At 43.9% G+C, this 25794-nt stretch overlaps 1 protein-coding gene and 1 long non-coding RNA gene across 2 annotated transcripts in view; one reads left to right on the top strand and one right to left on the bottom strand.

Annotated features, from left to right (window-relative positions):
* Positions 1–244: 244 nt before the first annotated feature.
* LOC128413218 (uncharacterized) lies at positions 245–23175 on the bottom strand. Its single transcript, XR_008330278.1, has 3 exons — positions 23103–23175; positions 16093–16261; positions 245–1407 (listed from the first exon to the last, which is right to left on the bottom strand). It is a non-coding gene; the product is annotated as an uncharacterized LOC128413218 (long non-coding RNA).
* Positions 23176–23312: 137 nt separating this feature from the next.
* The window catches only part of CREB3L1 (cAMP responsive element binding protein 3 like 1), a 79733-nt gene continuing 77251 nt past the window's right edge, over positions 23313–25794 (top strand). Inside the window, exon 1 of the mRNA XM_053387235.1 lies at positions 23313–23947. Within this exon, the coding sequence (XP_053243210.1) occupies positions 23840–23947 (108 nt within the window). The 5' untranslated portion in view covers positions 23313–23839. The remainder of the gene's footprint in view (positions 23948–25794) is intronic.

Genomic DNA, 25794 nt, shown 5'->3' with positions numbered 1-25794 from the left:
GGATGCAAGTTGTAGTCCAGCAACAGGGCCACAGGTTTCCTATTCTTGTTTCGCACTCAGGAGGCAGAAAAATAATTGCCTCTGTTGGAGAGCCCTTCAGGTTGGAGGTCTGGGCCCTCTTCACTTAGCTGCCTCCATTAAATGAGCCATGGCAACAGCATAAATTGGGGGGGGGCTCTATCTCCCCCTATTCTTTTCACTGAAAATTAAATTCATGCTACTTCCAGATCCTGAAATATGAAACTAGGAAGAAACAATTGTCATTTATGAGTATCTGCTCTTCTCCCAAGAGACTTCAGAACTTTTGTTTAAAAGCTGCTTTAAACAAAAAAATAATAATGCACATGACTGGTAGTATGTACTTAACATGCATCCCCTTGACCCTGGGTGGAGCAAGAAGCCTTTCCCCCATCTCTTCTCATCCCCCCCCCCCACATCTGTATTTAAAACTTTGTTGAGTGTCTCCATTTCTGGGGCTTGAAGAATCTTGGGATACAAGCCAAGAAATGTAGAGTTGAAGAAGTTCAAGCTGAGCCAGGAAAATGTGAGGTTCCTGCAAGGTTCAGTCACTGAGAGTTAAAAAAAGTTGTAAAAGCACGCAACCGAGGCTGTGCTTTTTGCAAACGCTATGCTTTATTCCCAGCTCTATTTCCAGTACTCCACTGATGCAAAGCGAGGCTATCTATAGGTAAATAGGTCATCTTCGCTGCTGCTGTTCTGAAGTGCTATCTCTTTGTCACCTGTTCTCGGCTAAGCTTACCTGCTGCTATGGTGTTGCAAGCTGCCCAAGTTCTTTTCCATGAGGATCAAGTGAATGACAAACACAACAAGAAGGTAGTCAGATGGTCCCAGGTCTCTCCAAGTGGTCCATTATATCCCAATTTTCATAGGAAACTTGCTGTAACAGTTGCTCTCTAACTTGTTCTACACTGTTAACGTGTTAAAATCTTACTTAAGGTTCATCCACAACTGCTGGGATAGCCAACATGGTGCCCTCCGGATGTTTTCGGGACTTCTGATGGGCTTGTACTCTGTCAACATGAGGAAGTCACCACATTGGCTAGCCCTGCACTGCTGCCTGTGGGAAATCCTCATGTTTTTTTCATTGGCATGATAATGCAGGAGGTTCTTCATTCCTTCTGTTTACTAAAATATCTTGCATTACGGGCTTATCTTTGGGCAGTTGTGACTTGAGAACATTCACCCTACATTATGCACTTATAATAATGCATATTGAAAACAGATGGCCTAGTCACTGATCACCAGCCTAAAATTTATCACTTGTGCAGTATCCACCATCTATAAAGGCTGCTTCACACATGCTGTGTTTTCTCCATGGAAATAACCTCTGTGTCAGAAAAATAAGTCCCGATGTCCTGTTAACACCAGCATTCTGGCTTTTTGTACCTGTGAAAAATAAGTATCTGTGTCACACTTCACAACTGACAATGCAAATAGGTTTTTTGTTTAATAAAAGGATAACTTCATATGAAGCAGCCCATCAAGAACAAAGGGAAATGTGCTTTGTCCAGCCAGCAGAGGGCAGCTTTTCTATACTTCTGCACTGAGCAAAAAAGCCCTCATAATTTCTTTCCACTGAATATCAGGAAATCAACTGACATATCACACACACACACACACATGGTCAGTCAGTGGCTGCAAGTGAGATGGTGCTAGGGTTTAACACACATAAATCAAAAGTGTGAAACTGTAAAGCAATGCACAGGCATTGACAATGTTGCTAGTGCTTCTCCATGGTGATATGGTACACATAAAAGAGATTGCATGTGCAGCTTATTGAAGTTCCTAGCGTGAGCTTACAACAACATCACTTGCATTTATCCTAACCTGGGAAAAGCCGGAAATTTTACATGTCCTGAGCCCACACTCAAGTCTTGTAGTTTACACTGTGCTGTTGGAATCTCTTTCTCTCTTGGGATTCTGTAATGTACCTATAACACTGAGCAGGGTTGGCCTTGAGATGTTGTTGGACTTCAGCTCCCATTATCCTTGACTGTTTAGCCATGCTGGCTGGGGCTGATGGGAGCTGGAGTTGAACAACATCTGGAGAGCCAAAGGCCCCACCCCTGATATATAGAGTATTAACTCTGAAAGACAGTGTCCACAATCCAACATAGAATTAGGATCACAAATCATTTGTTTTTGGTGTTGGGCTGTGGTTGTTTGGAAGATAGAACCAGACAGCATCTGCTTTGCATCTCCCTGATATTTCAAGTTAAAAAGATTTCAGGGCGCAAGAGTAAAGAATACTAGAACAGACAGTCTAACACTATTACTTGGTCTAAGGCAGTACTTCTTATTTTATCACCTATAGTAGAAAGACTATCGATTGGAAATTTCTACTGCGCCCTCCCTTTTAAAAAGAAATATGGAGACAAGCTAAGGAATGAAAAGTCAGAAATCTCCTCCCCCTTATCATAAATAGAGAGCTAGAAAACAAAATATAAGTGAACTCTGAATTTCCCTTGCAAGAGTGCTTTTATGTAAAGGAAATCTAATTAAGGCTGAAAAGGATTACTAAATGTTCCTGACTCTTTTCTTCCTGGAGTCTAAACTGTGAAAATCTCTGCACAGAAGTGCCCGGGGGACACACGGCTGGGGCACCACTCTGTACTCAAAGGCAGCCCAAGAAGTGAAGTGAACTTCACATAGCCTAAGCCTCACTCCGCCTCCTAATTTCGGAGATGACAGATGTTGCCTCAAGGTATGTTATTTTAAACACTTCTGTGGCTTCTATATCTTCACAAGTTTGATAGATGAAATCAGATGTTGCAAACTAGCTAAAAATAAATCAGTTACTGAAGAAGCCCTGGGCCTGTCATATGTGTGGGTCTAGTTTCAGTATTCAGTGTATCCCATTTCTTAAGATTCCCTTGGTACACTTCTCAGATCCACACATTATCCTCACCACGAAAGGAAATGTCCGTTCCAGGGCTGGATTAGCCATTAGGCTAAATAAGCTGCACATCAGGTTCCCAATGTTTTCCCTGCAATTAAGTAAGTGCACTTCTATCTACAGTGTAAACTGATACAGTTCTCAATGCCAAGTTCCTTTAAAATCCTCCGTACTCAGAGCATAGTGGCTACTCTCTTCTCATAGAGAAAAGCATAGAGTATTTTTCCATGGTTTGTATGAATTTTTTAAAGTTGACAGTCCTGCACGGCGTAAACAGCAGATTCACCATATATGATGAAGGGTGGTATACAAATTGCAATCGTCATCACCATCTGCCCTGGAAGACCTGATGCAGAGGGCTTTCTGAATCCTACCCCCCTCACGGTCCCCCACCCCAGGAAAAAAAATGCAGTTGGGTGGAGATTTTGAATGAGAAAAAAATAACAGAGGGGGGGAAAGCATTGAGAAACCACTCATCTCCCTCGCAGGTCTTCTGATATAGATTGCAGGCGTCACAGCTGCATTTTGTAAACATAAAACCACCACCTGCTCAGAGAAAAATGGCAGGCAACGCAGCATTGTGGGTCAGCTGGCCGCAACATACCCTGGTATTCCCTGCAAGCAAACCTAAGAAGAACCATCAATCTTAGCATTTATGATTGTGATGCAAGCTGAAAAGTATGTGTCACCACCACCTGGTCCAATCGTCAGAGAAGGAATCCCTTAAAGTCAAATAAGCTTTTCTGGGGAGAAGCACAGTGTAAATTTTAAGTTTCCCAAGAACATTCATACACCTTTCCTCTCACACACATCCATATGGACATGTATCATGTATTATGTATATAAACCAGCATACGTAGGCTCCTGTGCATGCAGACATCACAGATGCATGCACGCTTTAGGAGAAGCAGAGCCCTGTGCATCATCACCTCCAACTTCTATGAACACCAACTTTCTTTAGACGCGAAGGGGAAAGCATCTACGAAGGGACAGACACGACTGGGAACAGAACAGCCTTCCTTCTTTCACATGTGTTTCCCATTCCTTGTGAAACTTCCTTGGGTAGGCGCTGTGTCTGCTTCACAGGGCAGAGGGAGGCAAGGCTGGGATTAGAGTAAAAGCAGATGAAGAAATCAGACAAATCTGTGTCTACAGAGGTGCAAGGCGGAAAGGAATGTGTGCCTATGTCTGTTGAAATAAATGGGCATAGCTACACTTACAAGGCATGCCTACTCAGAAGTAAGCTGCACTGAGTTTCGGTTATAACCACACCATACGTTTACAGTACATTTATACCACCTTTGGTTCCCCATCCCCTCAAAAAAGTGCTTTACCCATCAGAGAGGTGCAATTCCAAGCACTCTTAACAAAACAGCACCTCCCAGAATTCCTTGTGGTAAGTCATAACTGTTTGAAGTGGTATAATAATGCTTTAAATGTATGGTGTGGCTGTGATGTCAGTGGGAATTGCTCTCAAGTAAGCACTTACAGGATTGAAGAGTTACCCTTCTGTTGGATTTAGGCCAAAGGGGAAGGGGAGTGATTGTGTGTGTGTCTAAGTTGATTCCATTTCCCTCTATGGGGAAAGGGATAGGTGACAAATTACCACTATGAGGGGTTAGTCTATGGCAATTTGTGAGCTATCCTTTACTAATGTTAATAGTAATAATAATAGTAATAATAATAATAATAGTAATAGTAATAGTAATAATAAGCTGGTCTGACTGGGTTGCCCCAGCCACTTCGGGCAACGTAATAAAACCTCAAACATTAAAGAACAATAATAACGTTCAGAGACACCCATTTGAAGACTCATTTAAAGATGCAAGAGACATTTGATTCAGTCCACATTGAAAGCCAAATCTATCAATTCCATACTTTTCCAGAACAATATGATAGCCATCCTTCAAAATGTGCGCTTATCCAATTTTTGCAATTCAATTCTCCAACCAAACGTTGGATAATGCAATAAATGCATACATTAGGAGACAATGTGTATAAAAATAAATATACTACTAAAACTATTGTACAAAAATGCATTGTATTAGGAGAAATTGCTTGCAAAAATATGTACATGAGTCAAAACTGCAGACAAAAGTGTGCTTATTAGGAGAAAGTTGCACTAAAATGCTGAAGAATCTTTATTAGGATTTTTTTTTAATGCAAATTGCTGCAGAAATGTGGATAAGTGATTGTAAGGTTGGAAAAATGAGAACTGAGAGAACTGAAATGGACAATCCTTCCATTCCTACCCCAATTATTGATAGCATCTAATTAAATCCAAGGCTCCTGTGTTCTGGCACAGGATGTGCCTGGGGAGGCCAGAAGGTATTTTCAAGGATGGAAGACCTTGAGCAGCAGGAACAAGGGGGTCCCTTAGCAATCCTGTGCCAGCCCCACCTCACCCCACAAAAGCATCTGTTGAAGGGTAGCAGAGCAAAATGAGATGGGCAAAAGACCTGGAAGGAACTTGCAATATTGCCATGGCAACAGGAACACCGTCTGTTGCTCCAGAAGTCTCAGATCCACACAAGTGGCTGAAGGCTCTCTACAGGCCTGAGTGGTGTGTGGTGATCTCTTTAAAGGGAAGGACAAGACAGCTGAGCCCATTCAAGTCATAGCTGTGGGGCCAGGGGTGGAGATGAAGGTCTCTGGGTGTTGTCAGCCCCCTTCACATCTGAGGCTGCTGGGGCCCTCTCTGACACATGGTATTGGGGAAACATGGAATCTAAAATGGCAGGGGATCAGCTCATTTGCCCCTCTTGCTTCTCCTTATCTGTTCCCTAAACTTCTGTCTGCACCTTTTCTTAGATGGTGAACGGGTGTCTCGCAACCCTGGCTGCATTCTTTGTGGATTGCCTACCCCATAAATGACACTCCAGCAAGTAAATTACCATAAAATAGCATCTTACAAGCACTGTAAAAGGGGTTGATTACTTGCTCAATCAAGGAATTCATTGTCAATAAACATCCTCTTCAGGGCTTTCTATTGTGTGCCAGCGCAGTCTGCGAGCTGAAGCCAATCACGCGCATTCATTTTTCCAACAATTTTCTTAGAATAAAGGTCATCTCACATCCAGGGGGATTTATTAGCCTCCTACCAAAGGAGGGGGAGGGGGGAAGATCCCTAAGAAATATTCCACTGATATCTTCTAGGTTTGTGGAGGGGAAGAAGGAGGGTGTGCATTTCATCCGTGTGTCTGGGCCCCCACCCTGTGAGTGAGGGCTCTTGCCAGCAATGCAGCTGAATGGCCGGATCCAGATTTGGCTGACTGGTTCAGCCTTGCCTGCAGCATCAGCATCTGAAAGGCAGAGGAAGGTCTATCTGGCACAACGCAAGCAAATGACGGCAATAAACAAGTAGAATAAAATAGCACACCTTCCATTACTTCCTGACTCAACAACACTACGGGGCAGAAGCAGTTGCCAGGACACCATCTTTGGATGGCCCAGAAGCTCTTCCTTCCATAGCTGCCATATGATGCAAGCATGTGAAATGCTTTTTGGGAGCACAGCCCTGCTCTGGGGGCTTGGTGCCCAAAGCTAATGCTTTCTGTTGCTCTTGGAGTGCAAGCTTTTATCCAGATGTGCATGGAGGAGATATATAGCGGGAGGAGGGGAGAGATCAGGGGGATTTTTGGAAGCCATTTTTGTGCTATTTGAATTTTACTACGCTTCTGCCCCCCAGGCTGTAGATGGCTGATTGACCCCAGGACCCCAAAAGGAACGAAAACGCTCAGAATTAATTAAAAAAACCTGAATTGGAATTTACTAGGGCTGTACCTCTGGCTTCTGTCTTGGATACTGATACCCGGCAGATGCTGGTAGGTGGGAAAGGATTGTTCAATCGAATCTAGGGAAGCCACAAATTCTCCTACGCCAAGAGATCACATTATGTCCCCTGCCTCCTTTTATGGTTATTGCAGAAAACTGGATCTGCACAATATGTCAAGGATAGAACCACTATCCCCTGCCTTGTCTTGAATTAATCCCTGTATGGAGCAGGGAAGTGCTTGTATAGATCAAGGTTGACAAAGCAGCACCTTTCCCTCGGTGAGTATGTGTGGGCGCATGTGTGAAAAGAAGGATGTACGCAATGCTTGCCCCCTCTTCCAGCATACTAAGGAACCCCATAAGCTATAGATCGGATTCAGTTCACCTCGGATTAGAATGCAGCTCATTCTGAAATGGAGGAGAGAGCACCAGTTTGACATTAACAGGCTATACTAGGCAGACAACACAGCAATAACATCTCCCTCTTGGGTGGGGTAGTGCCATTTTGGCATTTTAAGCAATGGCACTCACATTCATACATCAGAAAGAGAGGGAATGATGCTGGAGACTTAAAAAGAGTAAATGAGAAGGTAAAGTTATGTGAAATTTGGCAGAAATCCTTACATCCGGTGTGTTAAGTCCTTAAGAACATAGGGAGAGCTATGCTGGATCAGTTGAAAGACCCATCTGCTTTAACATTATGTTCCTACCGGGATCACCCAGATGTCCAAGAGAAGCCCACATGCAGGATACGAGTGCAACAGCCCTCTCCTGCTCATGTATCCCCAGTGAAATTCATTCTGTTAATTTGGGTCCTGTTCTCCAACTTAAGATCAAATTGAATCCTGATTCCATCTTCAGCGGCGTTGGCTACTCCTCCCCATTTGGTGTCATCCGCAAATTTGATGAGCATCCTCTCAATACCTTCATCCATAAAGATGTTGAAGAACAACAGGCCCAGGAGCAGCATGACCTACCTCACAAGATAATAGCAAGCATAAATGGTGAGCTGGAAAGAATCCACTGCTATTCCTAGCACCGAGAGTCAGTGTGTTGTAACCGTTAGAGTGTTGGACTACCACCTGGGAGACAAGGGTTCAAATTTCCACTCAGCCATGCTGCTCACTGGGTGACCTTGGACCCGTCACTGTCTCTTGGCCTAACCCTACCTCAGCGGGTTGTTGTGAGGCTAAAATGGGAAGGGGAGGACCATATACGCCACCTTGAGCTCCTTGGAAAGAAAGATGGTGTATAAATGCAATAAATAAATAAAAATCTGCCAACTTGGTACCTTTCATATGCTTTGGATTACAACTCCGACCAGGCCCAGTCAGCACAGCTATCCAAAACATCGGGGGGGGGGGGGGAGATACCAGCTTGGCAAATGCTGTGGCGACAACAATGAAGTGCTTCTTCCATTTCTTCCATCCCTGAGCTCGGGCCATTTTGGGGAAAAGTTCCTTTCTGTTCCTCTCCCTCCTTTCTGCTATGTCCACATGGTAACTGGCCTTCCCCCCTCAGCACCCCCTCCCCGCAACTTCCTCCGTTTCGGCTCTCTTCATCCACACCCACTATTTAACTGTTTAGGTATATAAAAATAAGCGCGCTTGCACACACACACACACCACTAGACAGTGGCTTTTTATGAAGAAGTGTAATTTGGAAACACTCGCCTTTGAGGTCAGAAAGTAATTGCAGCATTGGGCTTGTATGATCCAAGGCAGAAATTATCCCCAGGCAACCATTAAAACAAGGGAGGATAGCAGACGACATGGAAGGACAAGGGAAAATCAACCCAAGACAAGGGGTATCGCTGGGCAGCTTATCAGATCCTTAAATCTCACTACCAGCACCGTGTGAGCCTCCTGCACAACGCTCAGGGAACTAACTAAGCTAGCACTCAGGGAAACGTTTCTGTTGGCCTCCATTTATGCTGTGGTCTGACCTCACTTACCTTCATTCCCCCACTAGACATTTCCTGTTGCCTTTAAAAAAAATTCTTTTAAGTTGTTTCAATCCGTTTCTGATACAGTTTGATGCTGCATTTTAATATCCATGTTGTGTTTAAATTGTTGTAACCTTAGGGTGAAAGGCGGCTAATAATTTGTAATAATAATAATATTATACATGACACTGAGTTGCCATGATAATTAATCAGAATTTTATAGGAGATTAAATGAAAGATGCCAGTAATAATACAGTAGTAATACAAATATTCTAGGTGAGTGTGTACACACACACACACACACACACACACACACACACACACACTTTTCTCAAATGATTTCAAGGTGGGATGCATAGTTTTTGTCCTTTCCACAGTGCATCCTCACAACAACCATGTGAGGTGGGCCAGGCTAAGAGATAGTTATGGGTCTAAGGTCACCTAGCGAGTTTCATGGTTGAGTTGGAGGATTTGAACCCTGGTCTCTGCCCCTGAGCTACAGCCCTGGTTTGTGTGTGTTTTCTATTTTATTGTATATACTGCCATGTTATATTGTATGAAGAAGAAGAAGAGTTTGGATTTGATATTCCGCTTTATCACTACCCGAAGAAAGCGGCTCACAATCTCTTTTCCCTTCCTCCCCCACAACAAACACTCTGTGAGGTGAGTGGGGCTGAGAGACTTCAGAGAAGTGTGACTAGCCCAAGGTCACCCAGCAGCTGCATGTGGAGGAGCGGAGACGCGAACCTGGTTCACCAGATTACGAGTCTATCGCTCTTAACCACTACACCACGCTGGCTCTCCATCTCCATCAATGAATTGGTGTTATATAAATGTTTTTTATAAACAAATACTATAAAGTTAAAATACATCTCATGCACTACTGAGCTACGTATATTTCACAAATTCTTTGCCACCACTACTATGAAAGCCTAACAGACCAAGAACCTAAAGAGAAGCAGTGTGGTGTAGTGGATAGAGCAGGGATAGCCAACATGGATATTTGACCATAATTCTCATCCACTCCACAGTGGTCAGGGTTGATGTAAGCTGCAATCCAAGAGCATCTGGAGGGCACCACCTTGGCTATTCCTGGGTTAGTGTGTTGGACTAGGGTTGGGGAGTTCTGTGTTCAAATCTCCACTCAGCCATGAAGCTGATCAGATGACCCTTTCTCAGTCTAACCTACCTTATCATCGTTGTTGTGAGGATCAAGTGGGAGTGGGAGGGGAGAGCACCACGGCTGCTGTTTTGATCTTCTGAAAGTATGGATTATAAATGAAATAAATAAAACCACCCTATAACTGGGAACGAGTAACCTTTCTGGTTCTGCAGGCTGGTGTGTCATCGTTGGTTTACTTACTGTATGCAGCATAGATGTGGATCACAGTGCAGGATTAGGCAAGATGGAGGTCTCCGAGAAACATCACAGAGATTAAAAAATGCAGAAGTTTTGATGCAACCATTTATTCTCTGTGCTTTGTTTCCAGATCCAAAGTAACAGGTTTTCCTTTGAAATTTTTCTTCTTAAAAAAAAAACAGAAACGGTTGTGCATTTAGGGTGTGTGTGTGTGTGTGTGTGTGTGTGTGTGTATTCTTCCTTCTACCCATTCCATCTCCAGGCTTTCATTCATTTTGGTATTTCTCCTTATCTAAACACTATTTTGCACATGAAAGGAAATTATTTTCAGTCTCACGCCAGCATTTGTTACAAGGGCCTTTGCTCTGCGGCCTTCAATTTTGAATAATCTAGGAGGAGACAGGTTTTAATTTCCTCCCTTTGTGGCATCCCTGGGTCAACCCTTCCCAAAGCCAATGCCACTGGTTCATCAGGAGGGGCATTTGGCCTCCCACTCCCTTTTGAAACCCTCCTTAAAAAGCCATTCAGAGCCCTCAACCACAAGTGAGCAATTTAGGTTACAGTCATTGCGGGTCAACTCTTTTGGCCTTTTGCAACCACTTTTCATCTCCAGACCTTGGGATTTTCATATTTATTTTATTTCTTACTAGAAATATAAAAAACCCAAAACCACAATAACCGTTTGGGGAGCTCTTTGCAAAATAAAGATGCAAGTCTGATCAGGGATAACACTTGGCTAAGTACATCCGTTTGCCATATGAACATAGGCAGAGCTCTTCTGGATCAAAACCAAGTCCCGCATAGTCCAGTTGTATACATGTACAGTGCAAAGTGAACCATGCCTACTCAGAAATAAGTCCTATTGAATCCAATGGGACTTATTCCCAAAAGTGCAGCTGCATTGATTCCATGCAGTACTTCACAGGCAGTGGTAGACTACTGGTGCTATAATTATTCAGTATAGTACTGGATTTTGTTCCAGCAGGCATTTTAATTGGCATTTGATTTTAAGAACATAAGAAGAGCCTGCTGGATCAGGCCAATTGCATCCTGTTCTCACAGTGGCCAACCTGTTGCCTGTGGGAAGCAGAATTTAAGTGCAAGAGCAGTCTCTCTTCCTGTGGTTTCCAGCAACTGATTTTATAGCTTTGCCTCTCTTTTTTTCTACTGTATCTCTGTAAATTGCTTAGAGACTATTGTAGTTAAGCAGTATATAAATTGCTTTAATAAATAGTTAAAAATTTAAAATATAATAATAAGATAAACATACGTTAATAATAAATATTATCTGTGTAATCATGAAGTTGCTGCACTGATATATATCCAATTTAGCATTCCTTGCCTTTCTGGGGCATTGCATTTTGAGATAGCTAAGACATTCCTATCTCTGCGCTGGACTAAGCTTAGGAGTAGAATATAAACATGTACTGTTATCCTGCTGCCAGTCCTCATTCCTGATCAACACACTCTTTAACCGAGGTTCTGAAATTATGAGGTGGTCTTTCTAAAAAGCTAAGCTACATAGCTCTCTTATCAGGACCACTGATCTGTGCAAACCAGGCATAGGGTCCACAAATCCACATGCATCGATCACTTAACACACTTGGGGAGGGGAAAACAGAGGGGAACATCGTGACAAGGTTCAAAGCTGCCACATCAACTGTACATGCCTGGAGGAGAAAAATTGCTCTGATGGATGGAATTTCCAACCAAGCGCTTCAGCTGGAACATCTCCTAGCTGTTAAAGTTTGTTTAAAGTAGGCAAGTCATAAACTGCAGAGATTGCTAACACGCTCTCTCCCAGCAGCTATTCTCTGCTGCCATGAATCTTTGAAAAGGGCCTCCAGGGTACTGTCATGTTTCTGACCTCAAAAAAATAAAAAAAAAAAGGTCATAATGTTTTATTCCTTACGATATCTTTGCTTTGTGAAGACCTGGTATCAATAACTACTATTATTCACTTGGGAGAAATTGAGAACAGGGTAAACCTTTTCTTCCTTTCCTGTAGGTTTAATCCACTCTGTCCATCCCAGCACGTGGAAAATGTTCTCTCTGATTCTCTGCTGATCTGCACAGTGTCTCTGACCGTGTGTGTGATTGACACACACTGACTTTGGCTATGCCAATATTTCACTTTGGCCACACCCTCCATAGGCACATGTCCTTCAGAAGTGCTGGCTTTAGGGCCACATCTGCAAGTATAGTTAAAGGTTCCTTATAGTGTCCCTCCCCCTCAAAATAATATAGGATATTTTACATGATCTGCTGTCAGCAAGTGTTCAAGATTTGAGCTATCATACGCTTTATCTTGCTTCATTCTTTTAAGCCAGATGTCAAAAGGCAAGGAGTTCCAAAGTGTAGGTGCTGCCATGCTAAAAGATTGATTTCTTTTAACGAAGGATGGGAAAGATTTGTGGATTATTTGAAAAATATTGTAAACAACTAAGTTCATTAGCAGGATTAATGTAAAACAAGCAGCTGAATATATTTATTAAGGAAAACATTGGGAACAGTTAATAAATGGAATTAAGTGGCAGGTGCAGTAATGAAAATTAAAACATAAGAAACCACAGGAGGAGGGGAAAGGAAGTCAAATTATGCATTTTTTATTGGAAAATGAAATTAATTTGTGTGATTGTAATTTTTTTTAAACCTGAAAAGTAAAATATTTTTAAAAGGGGGGGGGGTATTGATTTCTTACAAGTGCAGAACAGATATTATTGCAGAACAGGTATTCTGTAGCACGTGTAACAGTGCCGGTTCCACAGAGCTAGGCAGTCAATATGGGGCAATGCAATCTCACAGATAAATAGTCCTAAATTGTTAAGGGCTTTATTTACTAATAGTAATACCTTGCTACACCTGGTAGAAAACTGGAAACCAGTGTAGATTTCCAAGCACAGGTGTTATATGCTGACAATGCCTCACTCCTGCCAGCAACCATGCTGCAGAATTCTTCACTAATTGCAGCTTCTGGAACAAGCGCTGGGGAAGTCTCACATAGTGTGCATTGCAGTAATCCAGTCCTGACGTAACCACAATGCTTAGCATGCATTCTTACATGGGAACCATGCAAAAACTTCCACTTGCGCCTAGCAACAACGCAGCAAGCTAATTCAACATGATCAACTTGCTACCTCAAAACAGCATTTGCTACGGTTTTATGTAAGGCACTTAGCACCAACCTCACAGCGGCACTTTATAACTGCTCCTTACAAACAAACAAACAAACAAACAAAAGTCTGATCCAATATGAAACTACCTCAGTTTGCTTTGATTTAGAAAACATAGCTTGAACTCCAGTGCGTAGCAATGGGTTTTGGTTGAGCAAAGCGAGTCCTGCGACCTGATTGGCTAGATGGATTTCTAGAGGGAGCAGATGCTTGCCAAAGCCGACCGAAAGGGACAATGATGACGGCTTGCTGTAATAGTGACATTTCAAGTATGTCTGTAAAACCAGTTGCCATGGAGATGCCTATTAGAGCCTGAACTGAGCTGCACCTCCTCTCAAGTTGTGAATCAGGTTTCATGCTATTTATTTATTTTTTTTAAAAAAACCACACACGCAGCCCTAACAAGCAATACGAAAGAGGAAAGGCCATGCTACAAATCCCATTGCACACCCCACTGCTGAGTGAGTCATATACACTTCAAGCTATTAACCAGCCCACCTGACGTCAAAACTCTGCATCAGAGGAAAGACCAAATGGAAATGTCAACATATCTGAATGGCAAGGCCAGGAGGTAAAAAAAACCTTTTTCTCGGCTCCCTTCTGTGAAGTGAGAAAAGAATATTAAAATTCAGCCAGTGCATTACACAGAGATGAAAATCTGATTAAACCACCCTACCCCTGTTACCCCTAAGCAGATGCCCTAAAGGCAGAAATTGAGCCCGTGTCATTCGGGCTCCCCCAAATGTAAGGAGGAAGACACCAGTGTGTGTGGATTGGGGGTGGGGGAGAGGAACGATGAAAAAACAGAACAAAAAACACATAAGCTAAATAACATCAGAGGTGAATAAAAAAGAAAGAAAGAACATCAGAGATGGAGAGTTCATTAGGCCCAATGCATTTGGAGTGAACAACGTTCTTTGTGAGGCGCAATTTGGAGGTTTCTTCAACTGCTTCAGATGTGGCAGCAGAAATCAAAATCCTGAGAATCATAGCCTGAAGCTTTCACAGAGCTAAACTAAACATGATAGTGGCAGATCCACAGGTTGGAAGCACAGTTGCATAGAACAAGAGTGGGTGGGAACCAGTGGCCCTTGGGATGCTTTAGGCCTCAATTCCCATCAGCTCCAGTCAGCAGGGCCAACAGACAATGGATGGTGGGAGCTGGAGTACAGTATTTGGAGGACCACAGTTTCCTCACCCCTAGCATAGAAAGAGGGTCTGGGTGCACCCCTCCCTTTTAGTTCTGAGGTGGTGGTGCATAAGATCTATGTAGGAGTGCTCTGCCCATATAGGAAGAGTGAGGATGAAAAAGGAAAAAGAGAGAGCATTCTTTATTATTGAAAGCACTGTAATTCTCCCAAAGCCCTCCTCTCCCCAGAACAACTTTAACAAAGTGATCCTATGAAATCTCTCTTTAACACTTCACCCCCTTATCACAGAGTAAGCATAAGCTTTGTTCTGATGAGTTGTGGCGGCTCTGGCATGCTGCCGCAGACATTACATTTGGGGGTTTCTGTTTGAAAGATGATTTTCTAATGAGGGTTTCCTCCACTTCGTCTCTGTTTTCCCCAAGTTAAAGTCTGTAATTACCTACCATGGGGTGAGGCTGCCAGGGACTAAAACAATGTTATTTGAACTGGGAGGAGGAGGATGAAACATGACTGGGTTGCTGCTTTTTATTTATGCTGTGGAGGCGTTCAACCTCTTTTTACAAATTTACTCTCTGAAGAGCTGATAGAGATATTTTTATCAGGCCATCTAAGGACAGCTATGAAAGAAAACGGTCTGCTTAGAACAGCACACAACTTCTCTGTTCGTGTGCAAAGTTTAGCCTGTGTAGATGCCACCATTTCCCTCCATAGAAAAGTTCTTTGTCAAGGACTGGAGTCCTCCATCACATCCTTTCAGCACCAGGATTCCTTGGGGAAGATCACTATAGATTTATTGGCTTAAAATGGTGCTTTGGGGTTTTTTTGGCAGGAATGGGCAGTCTGTGACCCTTCAGTTGTTGTCAGACTCCCCATCAGTGCCAGCTGTCATAAACAATGTTTAGGAGGATGAAGAGATTTTTAGGTTGGATGAACACCACACATTTAAAACACATTGCTTTCCCCCAAATAATCTCATCACCCTTTCATTGGTGACATATGAAAGGTCTGCCATTCCTGTCTTCATCAGAACTTCCTTCCGCGCATTGGCCAGGTTGAAAATCCTACCTGTTCCCTCTGGGAGAGTGGAGATACTAATTCTCCATCACTATATGGTCTTTTAAAAAAGAGACATGATAGAACTATGTAATATTTGGAAGAGGGAATCAGATGCTGAATAAGGGCAACTGAGATCATAGAAAGAATGGCTTGTATCCAACAAAGTGATCCCATACGCACAAGGACTTCCAGTAGCACAATGGAGAGTCTCCATTCCTCTCCTCTCCCTGCATGCCTTGTGCTGCCCCCATCTGCTTTGGAGGGTTAGGGGACCCCTAGAACAGATTTGGGGGAAAGAGAGGGAGGGGAAGTTCTGCTGCACAAGCAAAAGTCCTTGCATGAGCAAGGCAACTTTGCTGAATCATACAACTCATGCTAGAATCTAACAAGAGGCTACATTAGGAAGCACCCAAAAATTCTATTTAAAAAGATACACAACTTTTGGTGATTTGGGGGGTGGGGCTATTAGTTCCAACATCTGGCATGCAGCTGGAAAGACCTTCTTATGCATAGCCTGGCTACCTTCCTCATCCTAGAGTGTTGTTTTCGGAGGGCGGGGCAGGCGGAGCTTTTGATTGTAGTTAGTAACATGCTGGTATGTTTCTTTGTAGCATCCTTTTGGAATTAAAACATCATGGCAATTTTAAAAAAAATCAAACTATATTAACATTTTTCAAAAAGCCAGACCATTAATTTAACTGGAAACCTGAAAATACCTTCTGTTGCTGAGTTCCAACTTGGACCCAATATGTACAAGAAATTATGCCTCTGATTTGGTTCCAATTTACACAAGCTTTCTGGGTCTTTTCTCCATTTTTGTTACAGTTCAGTTCCCTGGCCCAAAGCAAGCACGGAAAATCCTGGGCTCAAAAGTATATTTTCTTCCTAAGGACCACAGAAAAGTTAAAAATTACTTTATGAAATGTTTTTTAGTTCTTTTTAAAAAGGCACACACTAAATACAAATACATATAGGCTGCACTCCTATACACACTTAGCAGAGAGTGAGTTCCATCGAATTCACTTGGGACTTACTTCTGGATAGACATGTATAGGATTAGTTTCTGAAGACTGTAAATTTTTGTATGGGATGGGTGGGGGAGTAGATGTCTTATGAACACAGCTGCGAAAGGAAAAGCTCACAATTTGAAGGGATGGCCAACAGAAAATATGAAGCAAGTCATACTGAGTTTTACATTTAAAACAAGAAAATGATAATTCAGATATCTTTCCTTTTAGGGTGCGGTCTTCTCGTTGAGTCTGTCTGCTGAAGGGCTTGTCGTGGGTGCCAAAATCTCAGCTTATTCTACAATCCTGGTGTAATGGAGACTTTGGAGTCAAGGTGAGGGGGAGATACCCAAAATGGAAGCTGCAAGGTTGGGTCTCCTGGTAACAACTGGGTCTTGTGGTTTAGGACGGAAAGAAAGAAATATGCCCCTTCTTGTCTGCCACTGTGGCTGAGTGGTTAGTTAGGGAACTGTGCTGTTGAGTTTGCACTGTGGACAAAAACCCTCTCCTTGCCAATGACATTATTCATTTCCCCCCAGGCATGCAAAGGTAAGTGAGGGCATTCACCCATAGTAAGGCTCAAACTCCCATTGCCTGAATTGAATAAGTTAAAGACTAAGGTATTGGAGAAAAATCTAACACAGATTGAAAAAGAAAGGTTTCAGAATGAGACGGGGTTGACTGTGGCTAAAAAAGTGAAATATTTGGGTGTGAATATGACAGCTAAGAATGTGAATTTATTTAAAGACAATTATGAAAAAACTTGGACAGAAGTGAAAAAAGATCTAGAAATATGGTCAAACTTGAAGCTTTCCTTGTTAGGTCGAATTGCAGTTATAAAAATGAATGTTTTGCCAAGAATGTTGTTTTTGTTTCAAACATTACAAATAATGGATAAAATGGACTGTTTCAAGAAGTGGCAGAAAGATATATCTAAATTTGTCTGGCAGGGCAAGAAGCCCAGAATAAAATTTAAGATATTAACGGATTCAAAGGAAAGAGGGGGGTTTGCCCTGCCAGACTTTAAATTGTACTATGAAGCGGCAGCTTTCTGCTGGCTAAAAGAATGGCTGCTTCTTGAAAACACAGACATTTTGGATTTGGAAGGATTTAACAATATTTTTGGGTGGCATGCATATTTGTGGTATGACAAGGTTAAAGCGCATAAAAGTTTCAAAAACCATATTGTCAGAAAAGCACTGCTGAATGTCTGGGTTAAATATAAGGACTTGCTGGAAAATAAGACTCCAAGATGGTTATCACCAATGGAAGCTAAGGCAGTTAAAAAGCTAAATATGGAGTCGAAATGGCCAAGATATTGGGAAATTTTGGAAAAGGAAGGGGACAAACTGAGATTGCAGAGTTTTGAAAAATTAAAAGGGAAGGTGAGAGATTGGTTACATTATCACCAAATAAATGAAGTGTTTAAACTAGACAGAAAAATAGGCTTCCAGGTGGAAAAATCAAAATTAGAGACTGAACTGTTAGAATCCAGTACTAAGAATTTGTCAAAAATGTATGATCTGCTGCTGAAATGGAATACACAAGATGAAATGGTAAAATCAAGTATGATTAAATGGGCTCAGGACATTGGTCATAACATCATGTTTGCTGATTGGGAAAAGTTGTGGACCACCGGGTTGAAGTTTACGGCGTGTAACGCCTTAAGAGAAAATATAATGAAAATGATTTATAGGTGGTACATAACCCCAGTCAAGCTTGCAAAGATCTATCACTTGCCTGATAATAAATGTTGGAAATGTAAAGAAAAGGAAGGTACATTCTTTCACCTCTGGTGGACGTGCCCGAAGATTAAGGCATTCTGGGAAATGATTTATAACGAACTGAAAAAGGTATTTAAATATACTTTCCCCAAGAAACCAGAGGCCTTTCTCTTGGGTATTGTCGGCCAGGGGGTGTTAAAGACAGATACAACTTTTTTTATGTATGCTACAACAGCAGCTAGAATACTTATTGCAAAGTACTGGAAGACACAGGATCTACCCACACTGGAAGAATGGCAGATGAAGGTGATGGACTATATGAGCTTGGCAGAGATGACGAGCAGAATCCGAGACCAGGGAAGAGAAGCGGCGGAAGAAGAATGGAAAAAGTTCAAGGACTATTTAAAGAAATATTATAAAATTGGAGACAGTTAGAATGATGTTGGATTAAAACAAATGGTTACTATCAGTAATGGTTATGACAAAGAGAATAAGGGTGATTAGCATAAATTTATAATAAAATAAGGCAAGATTTCGCTGAATAACTGTAAGAATTTGGAATACAGAAACGGGAAGTAAGAGGAGGTCGAGGAAGTAAGGTTTAGAAATTGGGTTATGAAATGGTACTTGTTTTATGTTTTATTATTGTTGAATGTTTGTTCATGTATGTTTTGTTTCTGTTATATAAAAAATTGTTCAATAAAAATATTATATAAAAAAAACAAACTCCCATTGCCTGTTTCACATCCTTGTGGAGTGAGCCACTGGGTGCTGCTGTCAATATCATTGATCCTGACCCCTCCCCTTTAGCTGCTATTCATATGAGTGTTCCCCTCGCTGGGTGAGAAACCCTTGTCTTGATCCCTTGTCCCAGGACAGCTGTGTTTACCTCTGCAGGCATCCGGCCCAGAGAACCATTCCTTCTTCCCCTTTGTGTGTTGAAATCTAAAACTGTACTTGTGAGGGAATTAAAGCCTCTGCCTGCAGGGATGCTTGAGTGACTGAAGATGCTGAGGTGTCATTTTGCATGTGTGTTGATACAGGGATGTATTCATGTTGACCCAAGTTCATTGACACTTTCCATGTGTGAGCTAACATTGTGGGCATTGTTGCCAGTAGAGTAGGTGATTGGTGCCTACTGGTAGGGTTTCAAGACATGCTGGGGGTGTATCTGTCATCTTCAATCCATAATTTTTGTACTTTTCTCCTCCCATCATGGGCTGAGCACATATACAGAATATAGTAGGGAGGAGATGCACATCTAGCTTGTGGATAGGATTCCTCTGCTGATCTCTGCTGCTCTGATCTGGAGTGATATCAAAGACCAAAACAGATAGAAACTTTACATAGACTCCCGGCTTGTGATTTCCCTTTTGTTTCCGGCATAGCCTGAGGTTGCTCATTAAGCCACAGCATTGATGGGACACATCTACAGACAGAGCTGTAATTTATATTTTTCTTTTCTCGCTCTCTTGTTCCCCGCAAGCTAGCTTAGAGGCCTGAGCAGCGGAGAAACAAAAAAGGATTTACATGTTCTCCCTTGCACATGCATGCCTCTGCTGCAAACACACAGTCCACACAGAGTGCTCTCTGCACTTGAACCACAATCCAATCATTAGTTCAGATTAAAAATGCAAACTGAAACAGTGGTACCTCGGGTTACAGATGCTTCAGGTTACAGGCGCTTCAGGTTACAAACTCCGCTAACCCAGAAATAGTACCTTGGGTTAAGAACTTTGCTTCAGGATGAGAACAGAAATCGTGCTCCGGCGGCACGGCGGCAGTGGGAGGCCCCATTAGCTAAAGTGGTACCTCAGGTTAACAACAGTTTCAGGTTAAGAACAAACCTCCAGGATGAATTAAGTTCTTAACCCGAGGTACCACTGTATATATATTTTGCAATGAAAAAATAACTAAGTGAACTCCCTAGCTTTTAAGAGTTCCTCTACTAGTGATAGCAGGCTTGTGTAACCTTAAAGACTAACTAATTTATTATGGCATAAGCTTTCGTGCAATGCCTCATTTCACTGCTCTTTTGGCTCTCTTGGGGCTTCCTGGGTATGGTAACAGGTGTTTTTTATAACTGGCAAATGTACAGAACGAACAAGGAAGCAGGAAATAGAAAGCAGTTGAATCCGGCTCCAACTAAGGGATTTTTTTTTTTAACTGGCATTTGGAAGACAATAATAAGCATGCAGTCTTCTTGTATGTGGAATGTCTGAGGATAACACCCTGGCATAAGGCCCCCAGAATGTGGCCCTCAGCCTAGAAAAGGTTCCCCTCCTGTGGTCTACTGACTGGCAAGATCTTTACAGGATTTCAGACAGGTTTTTTTCCCTTAGCCCTTCTTGAAGACGTTGGGGCTCAAAGCTGGAACCTTCCGCATTCAAAGTATGTGCTCTGCTACTGACGTACAGACTTTGCCCAGTGCCTCAGCCTTCGTCACACATAGGCTAACTACTAGACTGCGGTCCATGCAGTACACTGTTTGACTCCCTTACAATGAAATGAAAACCCTTACAGCATGCAAGGCTACTTTACTGTGTTACAGATAGCTGAGCTTTTCCCGAAAGATTATTCTAAGAGGTTTTCTAGATGTCTATCTGAAAGAGGATGAGATTGGCCAAGGATCTATAATCCCATTTATATGAAGCCCTGTAATCTTCCTGAAAGTCTAAAATGGCACTTGAATCTTTAATTACAGAGTGATTAGATGGGCTACAGGAAACAGGCCCACCTGCATTGACAGAGTAACTGGCAGCATGAAGGGAATCAACAGACAAATTTCCTTGCTTGCTTTCAACTTACAAAATGTGGGTTTCCTAAATCAGTATCTTCTCTATCTCTTCTCACTAAGCATACCCGGATGTCTACTAACATCAGGGAGACTAGGTCAGAAGAGCAGGCTTGCCAAAGAAATCACATGTGTTTTCATGACCGTACCTGAATTTCTCAGAATACATTTTTCTGAGAAAACAGATGAGATTTTTCTTTCTCAACCCCCTCTGCAGAAAAAGGCCACCTTGTAGAATTTTTCCAACATTTCTTTTGTGACAGCTGCCATTCCAACCCCACAACCCCAATCTCCCAGAATGATGCTAGGTCTCGGGCATTATGGAAGACACAGAAATAGTGCTCAGGCTGCCAGTGCATTTGCGGCTGTTGCCACTTGAAGAGGCAGGTCTCCCCACTAAAGAAGAGAGAAAGAAGCTGCATTTCTGCTAATGGTGAACCTTAACACTGAAAACAACCCTAGGACCATTCCTCCTCCTTAACCAGGAGAAATGCAGTGAAATGGTCCTCCCAGTTTCTCTGACCACAAACAGGGTAGATAATTTCAAAAGGCCATTTCCGCACAGCAGTATCATAAGCTGGCTCTTTATTGAAAATTTGCTCTCTTTAATTAAGTTATCTGACTTCTGAGAGTCATCTTTTTAAATAATGATAGTCAAGAATATTTTGTGAATTCAGCAGTTAATACAATTTTCTTTGAGATATGCGGAAATTGATGGGAGATATTACGCCTCAGGAAATGGTGTAATTCAATTGAAGACTTTCTTCTTTCTGTGTCACCAATATACTAAATATTCTGGAAGATTGATCTCTTAGGAGAGAGCTGGAGCATGCATTACACTGGCCACGGGCAGGTCATCCTGTTTTGCCACCTGAGGCAAAATGAGAATATGCCCCTCACTTCTGCCACTGGTGGAATGCCCCCCACTGGTCAAAACCCAGCAGGAGAGGGGCATTCCGCAGGGTATGGAAGAAGGACGGTAACACCATGCACCAAAACATCTCCCTCTCTCTGAAATTCAACAAAACGGAGGCATTCCACCAGTGGCAGAAGCAATGAGGCAGGCAGGGCTTAGTCTCTTGAACTTCTACCGCCTGAGTCGGCTGCCTCGCCTTGCCTCATGGGTGTACCAGTTCTGGCTATGGAGGAACCAGAGATAAACATCTGTGATCTGTTTCATACAATCAGACTTATCACGCAATAGCAACATTGGCTATTTCAAGCATGAAACTGTCCCAGAGACTGCCCTATAAAAAAACACATGTGTCTCAATGGACCAATCTTCTACATCCATTTGCTGGGCTTCTTGATTCCCCAAAGAAGGAACTGCCTGCCTCTGGATGACGACAATGGGAAGAGCTGGGAAGCGTGTGCCTCAAACAGCTGTTTGCAAAACTCAGGAAAATCTCAAAAATCAGCAAAATTGCTGTGCAATCAACACTGCAGCTATGACTGGGCTGCTTCATAGCTGATTGTGTTTCCACGGGATATTTGATGGGATCCATCCCTTGTGCCAAGGGTCGCCTTTTGGGGACCATTTTGAATTCTGAGAGTGCTGTGGGCACAAATCACAAAATGGTTGCCATGGGGGTGAGGGCTTCCATGGAGGGCATGGGAGAAAGTCACGGTGAAGCTTTTGCCATATTTCCATAGCAGGAAAGGCTTAACCTGTTGAATTCCTGCTTGCCATGCAACTGTTTACAAGACGTGTTCCCCTGTCCCAATGCCAACTCTAAACCAAAGCTTAGGCTGCCATTCTGTACCCACTTTCCTGGGAATACACCCCGTTAAACACGAAGGCTTACTTCTGGGTAGACATATATAACATTGTACTGAGTACAGAGTAAATTCTGAGCGGTGCCCGGTCTTTAGCTCCTGCACACCCAGAGTCCTGCTTGGGCCACTTTGCAAAGGGCAGAGAGAGAACAGGGCGGGCATGATGCGGGGGGGGGGGGTCCCCAGCTCAACCCCAGAGCAGACAATGCAGACAAACAGTCTGACTCGGTTTAAGCAAGGGAGCTTCCTACGCTCTCGACAAGGGGAAAAGTCAATTCGGCTACGAAGCGCGCTGGAAGCTGGCATCTTCCCCGGAGGGAGAGCAGCCGCTAGCCAAGGGTCAGCCCGCACCGTCGATGCTGCCATGACGATCTCTCCCGCCTGTTGCTGCCCAGAAGCGGCTGCTCGTCCCTTACGCTACTTACGGTAACGCGCGTCCCGAAGCGGAGCGCTGCCGTGCGACTCGCTCTGAGCGACCGGCCCCGAACTCCTCCCTCGAGCTCCCATTGGGCAGGGGCGGCAGTGGGCGCGGCTTCGGGTTGCGTCGGGGACGGAGGCTCCTGCCTTGCCTGGGCCGGGCGTTCAATATTCATGAGGGAGGGAGGGAGGGGGCGTGTCCAGGGAGGCCGGGCAGAGGCGGACGAGCCTGGGGATGGTGCGCGGAGTGTGGCTGTGACAGCTGGGCAGGGATCCCGGAGGAGGCGAAGGCGCCCCTCCTTCCGTCCCCACAGGAGGCTGCCTCAGCCCTTGCACGATCCTTCCCTCCCTCCGGGCGCACCCCGCTCCCTCTCTCAGCCCGGATCCTGCACATCTTCCTCCTCTCCCTCCCACCCCCCTCCCAGAGTGGCCCCCATCAGCCCCACCCCTCTGAGCCCCATTGTCTTTCCCCTCCCCACTCGCTCGCCCCCCCGGGAAAAAGGAGCCCCCCCCGTACCCTGCTTCCCTCTTTCCCTCCCCATGGATTACAGGCTCCCCTCGAGGGAAGACGTAGGCATGGCCCTTCTCTGCCCAGCGCCTTGGGATCTGCCGCTCAGGGTTGCTGCTCTGGAGTGAACCGCCGGGCGATCCTTAAAGGAAGGTCCCGCAGCGCTGGAGTGGAAGGAAGCGGCTTCCCTGCTCCCCACACCCGACGGCTCCCCCGGCTCGGCTCGCCTCCGCTACCATGGACAGTATCCTAGAGCCCTTCCCTTCGGAGCGCCTCTTCCCCGGAGGAGCCTCCAGCTTCTTGGATCTGGGCGATTTAAACGAAGCGGATTTTCTCAGCAATGTGGTAAGAGCGGAGCGGCGGCTGGACGGCGTTTGAGGTTGCTGGGTGCGGGCCAGAGAGAGAGAGAGACGGGGGGTGGGTGGGGTGGTTGTAGGTTTGTAAAGCGGCTTTCCTTGCCCGAAGGTCTGAGGGCCTCTCGGTGGTCTCTTCTAGACGCTGGGGGGGGGAGGGAAGGGTTCGTAGGTGAGCAGAAGGAGGTAGGCTGGGGGCAAATCGGAAGGAGCCTTAGCTGTGTCCCGGGATGCCCCTGGCTTGCCTGCAGCCGGCTGCCCCTTGTTGTGAACTACTACCGCGATTTTAATATGCCAGTCCGGATATGATCAGCAACACGTGTCATATGCACATTCACACGAGCGGTTTCCTCCCCTGTAAATGGAAGCAGCCGTTCCACCCCGTTCCTTGCCGGCACGGTTCAAAAAGCGCCCGTTGATTCGCTAAGGCGTGATGCACATCACTTGGTTTCGCAACCCTTGGTGACTAGCAAAGGGTCTCTATTAAAATGCAGTGTCTGGCATAAGATGAAAACGTTACCTCCGGTCTTTGATTTGTGATGTCTGTTTCATGCACCTGATGCAACCGCGAGGGACCCCTGGCCCTCCAGGTGTCGTTGGATCCCCACTCCCATCATCCCTGACCATTGGCTGTGTGGCTGATGGGAGATGGAGTCCAACTACATCTGAAAGGGATACAGTGGTCTTCAGGAGATAAACATGCATGGGTGAAGCAGCCCCAGGACTGCTTCAAAACATGCCCGCTGCGAGGTGAACGTGGATGGAACTTGTGATCTGAGTGCAAAATGTCACCTCACCATGCAACAAATGGTTGTTGCGAATCTATTCTTAGATGACCTATCTATGGTAATGGAAGTCTTAGAGTTGATTTCCATTTTTTAAAAAATTCTATTGTAGGACTACTATGTTCATTTACTTAACAGAGGGGTTCCATGTGATCTTAAAGTTGTGAATAGGTGTCCCAAAAACTTTAAATAAGGTCAAAAATCAGGCCAGAACCTTAACACCACAGGCTAATGTCTGTGGTGTTGAGGCAAATTTTACCTCTGAGGGGCCAGAGTGTATTCAGGAAATCTGTGATGAGAATTCTCTATAGCAATGCGCATGGGAGAGAGCTCCAATTTAGATCAGAGCAAAAGCATTGGTGGTAGTGGGGTTTAAAGCCTCCCCTCTGTGCTGTTTACCCTGTCTAAATCCGAAGTCCCACCTGAGCTGCTTAATAGCACCTCCTGAGGAATCTGTGGTGGATTTCCTGCTTCTGTCTATGCTTATGTATGCACTGGCAGTCCAAATCGGCATGTTACTATAACAACAGTGAAGGGTAATAATGTGGCGGGGGGTATTGGCTTGTTTTTGTTTCATTATGTATTTTGTGTTCTCATTTTGTATCTTTATGCTGTGAACCGCCTTGTGATTTTTGGATGAAGGGTGGTAATAAATAATAATAAATTATGATTACAGGCTAATCACTCTAGAATAAAGGAATATGACTCTAGAATAAAGGAATATGACCTTCTGAAAGCTTCATCTTGGCTAAGCCCATCTTAACTGTAGTCTGAAGAGCTTCTCCAGACGTATGGGGGTGGGTCTTATATATTTGGTGGGTGGGAACCCACAAAAAAATCTCACACATGAATACAGAAACCCTTATGGGGCCTCAGCAAAGCGTCTGATATTGAATATATACAGCACAAGGCCTTTGAACCTTTGGGTGAAACTTGTCTCCTCGACTGGAAACTGAAATAGCATCCTGTTGTAGACTGGGGCATGCAGCTTTCCATATGTTAAATACCAGGGCCACCTTTCTGTAATGTCAAATTTTATTTAAGGAATCTTTTT

This window comes from Podarcis raffonei, chromosome 1 (genome assembly GCF_027172205.1).
Source record: "Podarcis raffonei isolate rPodRaf1 chromosome 1, rPodRaf1.pri, whole genome shotgun sequence".
Classification (NCBI taxonomy): Eukaryota; Metazoa; Chordata; class Lepidosauria; order Squamata; family Lacertidae; genus Podarcis; species Podarcis raffonei.
Note: the sequence above shows the minus strand (reverse complement) of the source record. Positions and strands in the feature narration are given on the sequence as shown.